The sequence below is a fragment of the Chrysochloris asiatica genome, unplaced genomic scaffold (assembly GCF_000296735.1).
Source record: "Chrysochloris asiatica unplaced genomic scaffold, ChrAsi1.0 scaffold00194, whole genome shotgun sequence".
Classification (NCBI taxonomy): domain Eukaryota; kingdom Metazoa; phylum Chordata; class Mammalia; order Afrosoricida; family Chrysochloridae; genus Chrysochloris; species Chrysochloris asiatica.
Genome location: NW_006408712.1, coordinates 2,071,234 through 2,084,151, shown reverse-complemented (window position 1 = coordinate 2,084,151; position 12,918 = coordinate 2,071,234). Strand labels below are relative to the sequence as shown.

Genomic DNA, 12,918 nt, shown 5'->3' with positions numbered 1-12,918 from the left:
CAAACTTTGTCTTTCATACTTCAGACATATTATTAGGAGGGACCAGTCCCTGAAGGAGGATATCATGTTTGGTAAAGTGAGGGTCAGAGTAAAAGAGGAAGACCCCAAGCAAGATGGACTGGTAAAGTGGCAGCATCAATGGGTTCAAGAGTGTCAACAGTTGTGAGGTTGGCCCAGGACCAAGCAGTGTTTCGTTCTGTTGTGGATAGGGTCACTATGAGTAGGTACCAACTCGATGGCACCTAACTACAACATTGCTCATTTTGTGGCACTGTGGGATAAAACTCTGGACCGAAAGGTCAGATTGAACCACAAGGTCAGCAGTTCAAACTCACCAACTACTCCTTGGAAACCCTGCACAGGGTAGCTCTGAGTTGGAGCTGACTCAACAGCACGAAACAACAACAACATTGTTTACAGAATCTCCAAAGATGTTTTTGAAAGTAGCCTCATTCCTTGGCCCCCCTGCTCATGGGTGTATGTAAGTTCCCAGCCCAGTCCAGCCTGAAATTAGTTTGTGTTTTCATCTTTGTCTTTTGTTTTTAAGCCAGTAGAAAGTGACCCTAGGAGACTTGGACAGGCATGTCAGCTGGGCTGCTTGTTCAAATGATGTCAGGTAGCCTGAGGCCGGTCTTCATTATCTTCACCCCACCTGGCTTTGCATGCTTAGAAGGACTGGCCCCAAGAGAGGAGTTATAAAATAATAATGTGTAGTATGAAATGAGATCACAGATATGAAAGCACTTCTTTGAAGTTTAAAAAAAAAAATCACCCTACTGATGCACAGTATTAATATTATTTATTAATGGATATATGTGATACTCCCTTTGTCAGACTCCTAGGTATATTTGCACATGTTCATTTGAAAAGACAACCATGAGCATTCTGGCTTATAAACTAACATGGAAGTCTAATTACTAATAAAATACTAATGCATACACACATCTCACTTCTTTCTACTCTTTCACCACCAACCGAAAGGAATTAAACATTGATATCAGCAGAGACGCCCTCCTTCCTTAAGATATGAAAGACAAAGGAATGTGTGGGGGTGTGAGTTGGGGCAGGAAAAGCTCTTCCCTCTTCAGTTGGCTAAGTGTCAAAGAAGATACAAACTCCCAAAGGCGCCCTCGCTGCCCAGCAACCAAATTACTTAGCAAATACCAGATTGTTAGTACAGAGGTGAGTGTTGAGTAGCACAGTGACACGACAGCTAAACATTTTTAAAGCAAAAAGGCTATCACCCTTATACATTATTCTTCATTTAAAGAATGTATTCATTTTATACATTCTAAGTAAATTGTCAACAGACTTTAAAAATTGGCCCTATAATAAATCTGTAATTAAAAAAAAAAAAAAAGGCTATCGCATTTAACATTCAAACTGATAGCCTGCCTGTGTGCTGTTGTTAGGTGTAGTCAAGTTGGTTCTAACCTTGTATACGACAGAACAAAACACTGCCCAGTCCTGTGTCATCCTCACAATTGCTGCTGTGCTTGAGCCCACTGCTGCTGCCACTGTGCCAATCCATCTATTTAGGAGTCTCTGTCTTTTTTACTGACCCTCCACTTTACTAAGCATAATGTCTCTCTCCAGGACCTGGTCCCTCCTGATAATATGTCTGAAGAATGGGAGACGAAGTGTGGTCATCTTTGCTTCTAAGGAATATTCTGGCTGTACTTCTAACAACACAGATTTGTTTGCTCTTCTGAAAGTCCATGGCACCTCTAATATTCTTCTTCAACACCTTGCTCTATAGGTATCAAGAATCCTAGATCTTGAGAAGAAGGTGGACGTTAAGAGAACGAGGAGGAAGGAGAGAAAATGGCGTCCACAGATTATAGTACCTACAGCCAAGCTGCAGGCCAGCAGGGCTACAGTGCTTACACCGCCCAGCCCACTCAAGGATATGCACAAACTACCCAGGCATATGGACAACAAAGTTAGGGAACCTATGGACAACCCACTGATGTCAGCTATACCCAGGCTTAGACCTCTGCAACCTATGGGCAGACCACCTATGCAATTTCTATAGACAGCCTCCTACGGGTTGTAGTACTCCGGCTGCCCCACAGGCCTACAGCTAGCCTGTCCAGGGCTACGGCACTGGTGCTTAGGATGATACCACACCTGCTACAGTGACCACCACCCAGGCCTCCTATGTAGCTCAGTCTCCCTACGGCACTCAACCTGCCTATCCAACATATAGACAGCAGACAGCAGTCACCACACCTGCAAGACCACAGGCTGGTAACAAGCCTGCTGAGACTAGTCAGTCTCAGCCTAACACAGGAGGTGATAACCAGCCCAGTGTCGGGTATGGACAGAGTAACCACAGTTATCCCCAGGGTCCTGGGAGCTACCCCATGCAGCCAGGGACTACACTTCCATCCTATCCTCCTACCAGCTATTCCTCTTCACAGCAGTTTCTCTCAGCAGAACACCTATGGACAGCCGAGCAGCTATGGACAGCAGAGTAGCTATGAACAGTAGCTGCCTACTAGTTACCGCACCCCACCCTACCCATCCTACCCACCCCTGGCAGACTGGATCCTACAGTGAGGCTACAAGTCAATATAGCCAACAGAGCATTAGCTATGGGCAGCAGAGTTCATTCCAACTGGACCACCCCAGTAGCATGGGTGTTTATGGGCAGGAGTCTGGAGGATTTTCCTGATCAGGAAAGAACCAGAGCATGAGTGGTCCTGATAACTGGGGCAGGGGAAGAGGGGGATATGATCATGGAGGCATGAGCAGAGGTGGGCAGGGAGGAGGATGCGGTGGAATGGGCAGTGCTGGAGAGCGAGGTGGCTTCACTAAGCCTGGTGGACCCATGGATGAAGGACCAGATCTTGATTTAGGCCCACCTGTAGATCCAGATGAAGACTCTGACAACAGTGTGATTTATGTGCAATGATTAAATGACAATGGGATCCTAGATGAACTGACAGATTTCTTTAAGCAGTGTGGGGTTGTTAAGATGAACAAAAGAACAGGGCAGCCTATGACCCATAGCTACCTGGACAAGGAAACCCAAAGGCAATGCCACCGTATCCTGTGGAGACCCACCAACTGCTAAGGCTGCCGTGGAATGGTTTGATGGGAAAGATTTCCAAGGGAGCAAGCTTAAAGTCTCTCGTGCTCAGAAGAAGCCTCCCATGAACAGCATGCGGGGTGGAATGCCACCCCTTGAGGGCAGAGGGATGCCACCACCTCTCCAAGGAGGTCCAGGAGGCCAGGAGATCCTGGGTGACCCATAGGATTCATGGGAGTTTGTGGAGGAGACAGAGGTGGCTTCTCCCCAAGTGACCCCACGGTTCCTGAGGGAATCCATCTGGAGGAGGAAACATCTAGCACTGAGCTGGGGACTGGTAATCCAGGCTGTGGAAACCAGAACTTCACCTGGAGAACAGAATGCAACCAGTGCAAGGCCCTTAAGTCCGAAGGCTTCCTCCCGCCACCATTCCCGCCTCCGGTTGGTGACCAAGGCAGAGGTGGCCCTGGTGGCATGTGGGGTGGGAGAAGTGGCCTCATGAACCATGGCAGTCCTGGTGGACTGTTCAGAGGAGGCCATGGTGGAGACAAAGGTGGCTTCCATGATGGTCGAGGTATGGACCAAGGTGGTTTTGGTGGAGGAAGACGAGGTGGTCCTGGGAGCCCCCTTGGCCCTTTAATGGAACAGATGGGAGGAAGAAGAGACGGACATGGTGGACCTGGGAAAATGAATAAAGGCGAGCACTGCCAGAAGCTCAGAGACCGGCTCTACTGGATGAGACACCCCACAGAGCTGCAATGACTACCAGATTTAGTTTTTAAACCAGAAAATGTTTTAAATTTGTAATTCCTATTTATAATGTTGGTCACAACCTTATGATTTTCCCTCGTCTGTACTTTTGTATTTTTCACCATTTATGGAGACACATTAAAGCAAGTTAAATGGTAGTATGCCGAGTATTTTTGTTTACAATTTAAAGATAGGATGATTGTTTAAGACTAAACCAATGGGAACCCTTGTGAGCATGCTCAGTGTTGCTGTGGAGACTCTAGAGGGCCTCTAACTGTAACAGTGTTCATGATTGTGATGTTTTTGTTGTTGCTTTAAATAAAATTCCAAATGGTTATAAACAACAACAAAAAGAATCTTAGTTCTTACAAACAAGACTGTGTGCATCCCAACATCTTGCATAATGTCTTGTACAAAGCAGGTACAAAATATTTTGTAAAATGAATAATTTAAAAATGTGAATCTGTGCAGCAGCTAGTTCATCCAATACCATAAAACCCCAATTTCCCCCAAATTCTCTGTAGGCATTTTGGCAGCCTCTGATTCATATTGATAAAATTCTAAATTGTATAGTGATGGGAAAGAGAATTCAGAGCAAGCAAAAGTGCCGAGTTCACTCTCCTCTTTTCACCTCCCTTACTTAGAGACAAGCTCCAAGGTCAGTAACTATCCTGCCTAGGTGCAAAGATAGGATCCACCTTATCTTACCTTTGACCCATCAAAAAATTCAATAAGTATTCCTTCTTTTATGCAATTCCATTCAGTAAGTGTCCATCAAGTGCTTATTACTTATATCATGCTAGCTACTAGAGTTTGAAGTCCTAGTGTGGTTCTGGACTGCTGACTGTTAAGGTCAGTGGTTCAAACCATTAACCACTCCTCAAAAACCTTATTAGTCACAGGGTCACTATGAGTTGGAGCCAACTCAATGGCACTTAACAACAACGAGAAGGTTGTTGTTAAGACATGTCCCCTGATCTCAAGAGCTAATATAATTGTGTGGCAGTGTGGCTAATGTGTCAGACTGCAAAGTCATTTGAACTGCAAGGTCGGTGGTTCAAGCTCATCAGATGTTCCTTGGAAACCCTATACAGGGTCACTATGGGTTGGAATCGACTCTATGGCACTTAACAACATCTCAAACTATTCATTATTCTTCATTTATTCTAGAAACACATACTGAGACATAGAGCGTGACAACCGAAGGCTTTGCTTGTGAGTGATTCCCTCCCAGAAGAGCTTAATGCCAGCTTGTGCCTAGGGGTTAAGTGTTCAGCTGTCCATTTTTCTTGAGTATCTCATGCACCTCTGTGGTATAGTGAATTACCTAATCTCTTCTAGTCATAGTCTTTAACTCCCACCAAACAACGTTTCTGTGCTGCTGGATATAGGTACAAGAAGGTGGGAGAAGATACTGATGAGATGACATGATTCAGCTGTGGATGTTAGCAGAGTTCATTATAATTGCAAAAAACTTTAGCATGGGTTTACAATGAACCATCTTAGAAGCCAGAAGGAGGTTGGGGTGGCCTCACTACCATCAGAGAAAAAGAGCCAGGAGTGGAATATGTCCTTTGAATCCTCAGATCCTTACTCATTGAACCTCCTTGACCCAGGGACAGAAAGCTGTGACATTAGAGTGGTATCAGAGGAACAGCAGTATAAGCAAGAACAAGAGCATGAGACAGAACAGTGGATGTCTCAGCCCACAGAGCAAATAATACTGAGTGACTTTGGAAAGGAAGATTGCTTATGGAGTGCGATCTCTCCAAGCACTTAAGTTGGGGAGCTAGGTTTGCTGACCCATGGAGCTAGAACCAACTGCCTTCAGGCTGAGGCTGATGGTGGAGTGGTGTGTCTCAGGAGCATTTATCAGCAGCTGACTGGAAAAACTGTGCCTTGAGCATTTTCTGATCCTGTATTGTAACCTGTTAACTTTTCTAATAAACCACATTACTGGAATACTGTGACTGAGTGCTACGTGGCCATCACAATGGATGGTCAAACCTAGGTGAATAAGATGGTTTGGGGATGAATGGTTGCTGCTTTATATTTTTGCAACCTCTGACAGCTGAACTCTCAGAAACATGATATTTAAAAGTATGTTTGAGGCCACTTCCCCCAACCAACCCTCGCAAGGACATTCCTGGACACCTCCCTTAATTGTGGCCTAGTTGTGATGTCATTCCCCAAGAGCCTAAGAGATTGAAAACTTTTCTATCAGCAACAGTCCCTTCCCTGCTTTCTGTAGACCTATGCATATGTGATGCATGTCATGATGTGTGGCTGCTGCAGTCAGTTATAATTGTAAGAGGAGATTCCTTTGTTCTCTGTGCTCTAGAAAAACCACCCCATGGAGAAAAACCTTTGGAAATTCATCATGATGTCTCTGATTTCTTTCACCTGGGTCATCTATGTTTGCCTTTGCCATGTATTTACTCTTGTTTAAGACTTAATAGTCAGTATAATAGTTATGTCTTTGAAGATGAGGTATCTTTTCTCTCCTATAACATACCTACATTGCACTAAATATTATTCTAAGTGTTGAGGGATTTAATGCTAACCAATACAACTTCCCTGGCCATATGCTAACATTCTAGAGGAAGGAAGGCCAAAAATAACCATGCAAATTAGTAATACAATTTCAGGTAAGTGCTATTAAAATCAAATTAGGCAACAGAAAAGCTGTTGTGTCTGAAAGCTGAATGACAAGTCTTGAGAGCAGAGTTCTATCCAGAGGGAATAGCAAGTTCAAAGTCTCCCAGGTAAGAACACAAGCTTGAAATCTTCAAGGTCCATCAAGAAGACTGGTGTAGCTAAAGCAATGGGAAAGAGAAGAGAGAAACTGAAGATAAAGTTTCGAAGGAGATGGGTCAGGTCATGCAAGGTACTTTGCCTGGCTACTGAAAGTGTGATCCATGGACCAACCACATCAGCATCACATGGCTGTTTGTTAAAAATGACCCTCCCCACCCCAAATCTCCATTTCCCTATTTTCACAACCATGTTGTTGTTGTTAAGTGCTGTTGAATTGGTTCCGATCCATAGTGACCCTGTATGGGGTTTCCGAGGAGTAGCTGGTGAGCTTGCAGTTCAAACGGCTTTGCAGTTTGGCACATTAATCCACAATGCCACAAATTTAGGTGGCACACATCTGCCTCCCTTGTAGAGTTTTAGCCATGTGATTTAAAAGAAAAAAGTGATCTATGTGACTTGCTAGTATTCCTAAGGAACATTTCTTCCTCCTTTCTGCTGTCTGGAATACACACTTAAAGGCACCTTCTCCTTTGGCACACCTCCTAAAAGCCGGTGTGATGTGCCATAAGGTGGTTGTAAGGATGGAAGTTTGTCAAGACCAAGCCTGTGGAAGGAAGGCCATATCAGCTCTCAACTGAGTTAGCACTCAAATTTCTGCATATTAAAAAAAAAAAAGTTTCCTTTCTGTAAATCACTGTTGTTCATTCAGATTTTTCTGCTCCTTAATCTCAACTAATTCACACTCTATATGATATATTTTCTTAGTGGTCGTGGTTGTGCACTATGGAATCATTTCCAACTCATAATGACCCTATATAGGGTTTCCAGGCTGTAAATCTTTACGAAAGCAAAAAGTATCATCTTTCTCCTGCAGAACTGCTGGTAGATTTGAACTGCTGACCTTGTTGTTAGCAGCCTAATTCGTAACTCACTATATGTTACCCGGGATCCTTCATTTTCTAATAGAACTATACATTTCCTTCCAACCTTTGACTACAATCAACAATTCAAGAAGATATATTTACCCTGTGGCTTCAGTAAGTACACCAAACTTTGACCCAACTCCACATCCTTTGTGGACACACATACAGCAATCTAAGCAGCACAATCTCCAACAGTATGGTGAAGAGACGGGTAAATACAGCAGAGGTCATTGACAAAGGCATAGGCCAAAGATGGGTTTAGGTTTCACACCTGCTTCAGCCTGCCCACCCAAGGTCACTTAGAAAAATAGACTCCCACCCCACCCACCCACACAGGCTGAGATGCCAAACGTAAAGACTTGGTGGCAATGGCTCCCACTCAGATTTCTCATCATTTTTAAACATAGAGCTTACATTTTGTAAAATTGAAGCACAAAGAAATTAAATCTTCTGTGGCCATTACAATGGGCTGCTCCATCAGCAATTGCCAGAGTTCACAACAAATAAGCACCCAACTGAAAACAGTGTGTTTAAATGCAAATATAACCTCAAGATAGCCCCTGAAGCTCTGACATCTAACCGGATGTGGGTTCCGACTCATAGCGACCCTGTTTAGAGTTTCTGAGTGACTGGTGAGTTGGAACCACCGACCTTCCAGTTTAAACTGACCTTGTGCTCCAGAGCATCTCCCACAGCACCACACCAGGACTACACATCAGAAAGTTACCGACAACAGCACTAGTTACTGAGTCAATTTGAACTCAAGTTGCCCCATGTGTGTCAGTTGAAGTGTGATCCGTAAGGTTTTCAGTGGCTGATTTTTCCAGAAATAGATTATCAGGCCCTTTCTTCCAAGGTATCTCTGGGTGGAATTAAACCACTTGCCTTTTGATTAGTTACCCCAAAGTTCCTACTAGAAATTCTGGACTCCTATGGTCTGAGCTCTCATCTGCCATTTCAGATGTGGAGAGACACCTTGTCTGTCAACCTGGACTGTCACTAAGAATTCAGGGAAGTTTTTGGTCAGAGCAATTTAGCAAGTGGAACAGAAATAGCTCAGTTTGTGTCCATATCTCATATCCAGGTTTGTGTCCATATCTCGTATCTAGGTTTGTGTCCATATTTCTGTCTTACCTTCAAGGTGAAAAACTGATATGTAGTTAACATTTTGTGTCAACTTGACTGGGCCAGCATTCTCAGTGGTTTAGCAGTTAAGACATAGTAATTCCCCATGATAAGATATAATGTAATCACTTCCACGATGAGCAGCCAATGTAAAGGAACTTGCTCAGAGTTGTGGTCTGCAATATCTTTTGTCTTACAAAGACGTAAGGAGAGAGAAGTGAGCAGAGAAAGCGGGAACTACTACCACCAAGAAAGAAGAGAGTGGTGTGCCTCCTTGAGACCTGGGGTCTCTACACTGTGAAGCTCTTAGATCCAGGGAAAGACTGATGCCAAGACACATGGGCATCTCCAAGGCATGCTGGCCTACAGCTACTGAAGAGATGAGCATCTGAATTTGGACTTCTAGCTTCCTAAATTGTGAACTACAGTGCTGATTGTTAAAGCCATCCACTTGTGGTATTCCTGTTTATAGCAGCGCGAGAGAACTAAGACAGCTGGTGTTGACCTAGTTTGCAGGAAACCCATACAGGTTACTAAAAGAATTGCAAAACGTGTTAGCAATTCTGCCAAATGCACCCCTGTACATTCTCAAACCAGGTTCATCACAGCTTTCCTTATGAGCAGGCATGGGGTCCAAGAGACTCTGACCCTGAAAGTCCTCTGTGGATAATGGCTTTGACCAGACTTGTTTCATTCCTTTGGTAGGAGCGAAAGCCTGTGAGCTCTCTCACAGAGCTATTTCTAGATTGGACAGTGTAAGATCAATAGGATCCATAGATGGGTGCTCAGAAACCACAGGAAGCTGCTTTAACAACTGCTTTGGGAAGTGATACTGAATCTGCCTGTGCAATTCAGAAAGATGCTGAGATTAAGATGAGGACAAATAGTCATTTTCCCCATTATGGATAATGTCAAAGAGAAGCACTTCCCAAATTCCACCTTGGGAGCAAGAAGCAATTCATATAAACTACAGATGAACAAGAAACATGAAGACTTGATACTTAATTAAAAACTCACAGAGGCAACCTAATTTCCCATCCAAATGGGAAATCAATCTGCTCACTAAAGACAGTTGCACCAACTGAGCACAGGGAGGTTGCACTTTGATGCCTGTTTGTTTGAGCCATGTGTCAGAAATTATTTGACTTCACAGACTCTTTATGCAAGCTTTCAATGATCCTGGATGCTATAAAATAAAATCTAATGCAGATCAATAAATAAGTCATATGGTTTCTCAGGAAGGGGGTATCATTAGTCGGGCTTGCATTTTGAATATAATCATAACCACTCCATCTAAGAATTAAATTTATTCCTTTAGCAAAGGCATAATGAATTGGGCGGGGGTGGGGGGTGGGGAATGGGTCGGGTTGAGGATAATTTGATGATACCTTCTAAAATCAAACACTTCTGGAAAATTCACCTGGGTTATACAAAACTCACTGGCAAGCTAAAACACTATTTCAATTCTTTACTGTTTATTGTCATGAGAACTAACAGACTGATGGGGTTTCTGCCACTCATTGCAAAGCATAACATTGTTCAGACAAGCTCTGTGTTGTGATTTTTGCATCAGACACATGGGGGCAGCAGTGAACCAATGAGGAGTTTAACAGCTGTGACACGTTTCAGACTGAGTTTGAATGTGGAAATTGAGACGCCCACTAAGCTGTTTAAAATAGTTTAAAACACAAGAAATCGTTTTTTCAAACTTGAAATTTGTATATTAAACTCGTTTATTATTTTACTGTATGTTTTCTGTTCTACTTTATTGCTTAAGGAGCCCTGGTGACATAGTGGTTAAGCACACGACTACTGTGGGTTAATGCATCAGACTGCAAAGTCGTTTGAACTGCAAGGTTGGTGGTTCAAGTTCACCAGCTGTTCCTTGGAAACCCTATACAGGGTCGCTACGGGTCAGAATTGACTCAACAGTACTTAACAACTAATCAGAAGGTTTGTGGTTCCAATCACCAGCTGCTCATGGGAGAAAGCTGTGGATGTTGGTTTTCATTAAGATTTACAGTCTTGGAAACCAGAGGGAGCAAGGCTACTCTGTCCTACAGGCTCACTAGGAGTTGAAATCTACTTAAAGGCAATGAGTTTGGCTGGGTTTTTATTGCTTAATTTCCTACCTTCTTTAATGTTCTTATTTTTTTCTATTGACTATTTTCTTGTCACCTATTAGAAATGACTGGTCATCTTAAATCTGAGAAAAGTTCTTCCTGATCAGTCCAAATACAAGTCAGGAGAGCAGAGGTGAGACAGTCCACCCTTACAGGCACAGAAAGCAAGCTCTGTACTGGGTATCAGGTAACAAGGACTCCTTTGTGGAGAACCCACTTTGAATGGAGCTGACAACATTGTTGGAGGAAATCTGCTTCCAGGGTTGCTCTTTAAATGACGGGAGACAGGGAGGCCATAGTGGCACTCCCTCTTCCTTCCCAAACAGGGATTCTTTTCATCCCTGTCTATCTGAAAACTGATTTCTGTATGTCACAGATACGTCATCTGAAGAACAAGATGTGCTGGTACCCATTTTTGCTCTCACTGCAGGCAGGAGCTGTTGTAAAAAAACAAAAAGTACTAGCCATCTTTGAACCCTCAAATGAGGCAGCAGTGAGGTAAGTCAAGAAACATAGGCTGTGTTGAAGGGGATGTTTGTGGAGGGGAAGCCACCCAAAATGGGCATTGGAGAATGATACCCAGAGGTCTAATGGACTCACTGCCCATGTGGCCTCAGAATAGCGTCACAAAGGGCACCCAGGACAGCCCCTCTCCGTGACTGACAAGAGGCCCTTTGTAAGACTGTCAGGCTCAGTTGTAGTTTCAGATTCAGCCAGGGCTGCCCACCTGATCTGGGCTTTCCCTCACACAGTTGTTGCTTCTGCTTTCAAAAGCCCCAGCCTACAGGTGCTGTGCTTCCCTTGGCCTTTATTGAAAGTGACTAGTTAGAAGAGTGATAATAGCTTTCAAAATGGGGACGGACATTTCCCCCCTACACACACACAATCTTCTGTGCTCTTCTGTTCCAACCTGGTCCCTTCACTATGGCTCCTGAAAAGAAGGGTGACGAGAAGAAGGGCCGTTCTGCTGTCAATGAAGTGGTGACCAGAGAGTACACCATCAACATTCACAAGCTCATCCATGGAGTAGTCTTCAAGAAGCATGCCCCTCGAGCACTCAAGGAGATTCAGAAATTTGCCATGAAGGAGATGGGAACACCAGACTTGCTCAATGACACCAGGCTCAACAAAGCTGTCTGGGCCAAAGGTATGTGGTTGTCTAGAAAACGTAAAGAGGATGAAGATTCACCAAGCAAGTTCTATATACTGGTGACCTATGTGCCGGTCACCACTTTCAAAAACCTACAGTCAATGTGGATGAAAACTAACAGTTTATGATCAAATAAATTTATAAATCTGCCTTCAAAAAAAAAGGTGTGGTGGAGGAGTGTGGGTGTAGTGTGCATGGGAGGGAGGCACTTAAGATTCACTGAAAAGACTGAAGAGATATGTCATCTGCTCCCAGGCACACTTCTTAAGCACCTCACACCCCATCCCAACATTGACTTCCAGTCCAGATATTCTAAATCAAGAAATCCAGGGCTCCCAGAATAGGTGGCTTCATTTGATTGAGCATCCTCATGTGCTGGATACTTGGTTACTAATCTCTGTAAGTTTGGCACATCCTAGATGGCCCTGAGTTGTTGAGTAACGAACCAGTGAGAAACGGCAAAGCCAAGCTTGCTGTCTATTCCACTCCTATGCTACAGGTACAGATAGGAAGGGTTCCTTGTATGTATTATATACTAAGTATACATATTTTTCCATCCCCATGTAGAAAATGCATGTATTTCCATCCAGCTTGTCCCTCCATGCAAAACTAACATACTTTTATTTACACATCCGATTTTTTTTTTTTTTCAAAGCACGGTTACAACCATGCTGGACATGTGAACCTCCCTATATGCTTTTAAAAAATTTACATGGATAATGTTCATTGAAGTTTCATTCACAATGGCCAAAAGGTGGAAATAACCCAAATGCCCATCAACAAATTAGTAGATTAAAAAAAAGTGGTATATTCATACAATGGGATATTGTTTAGTCAGAAAAAAAAATTAAGTTCTGATACATATTATGACATGGATGAAAGTTGAAAACATGATGTTGAGTGAAATAAGTCAGACATGAGAAGATAAATATTATATGATCTGACTTACATTAAAAACCTAGAGTAGGCAACTACATAGAGAACCAAAGTCTGTTAGTGGTTACCAGGAACAGGGAAGAGGGGGAAATATTGCTTAGAGGGTACTGAATTTCTGCT

General features: G+C 43.4%; 1 protein-coding gene and 1 pseudogene across 1 annotated transcript; both read left to right on the top strand.

The window, feature by feature from the left end:
* The first annotated feature begins 1,824 nt into the window (after positions 1 to 1,824).
* Positions 1,825 to 3,796, top strand: LOC102820197 (annotated as a pseudogene).
* Positions 3,797 to 11,636: 7,840 nt separating this feature from the next.
* Positions 11,637 to 11,960, top strand: LOC102839776 (60S ribosomal protein L31-like; the record flags this gene model as incomplete). The annotated part of the gene is made up of 1 exon (XM_006872345.1): positions 11,637 to 11,960. A coding segment is annotated over exon 1 (324 nt), but the record flags the coding sequence as incomplete, so codon positions are not given.
* Positions 11,961 to 12,918: the final 958 nt, after the last annotated feature.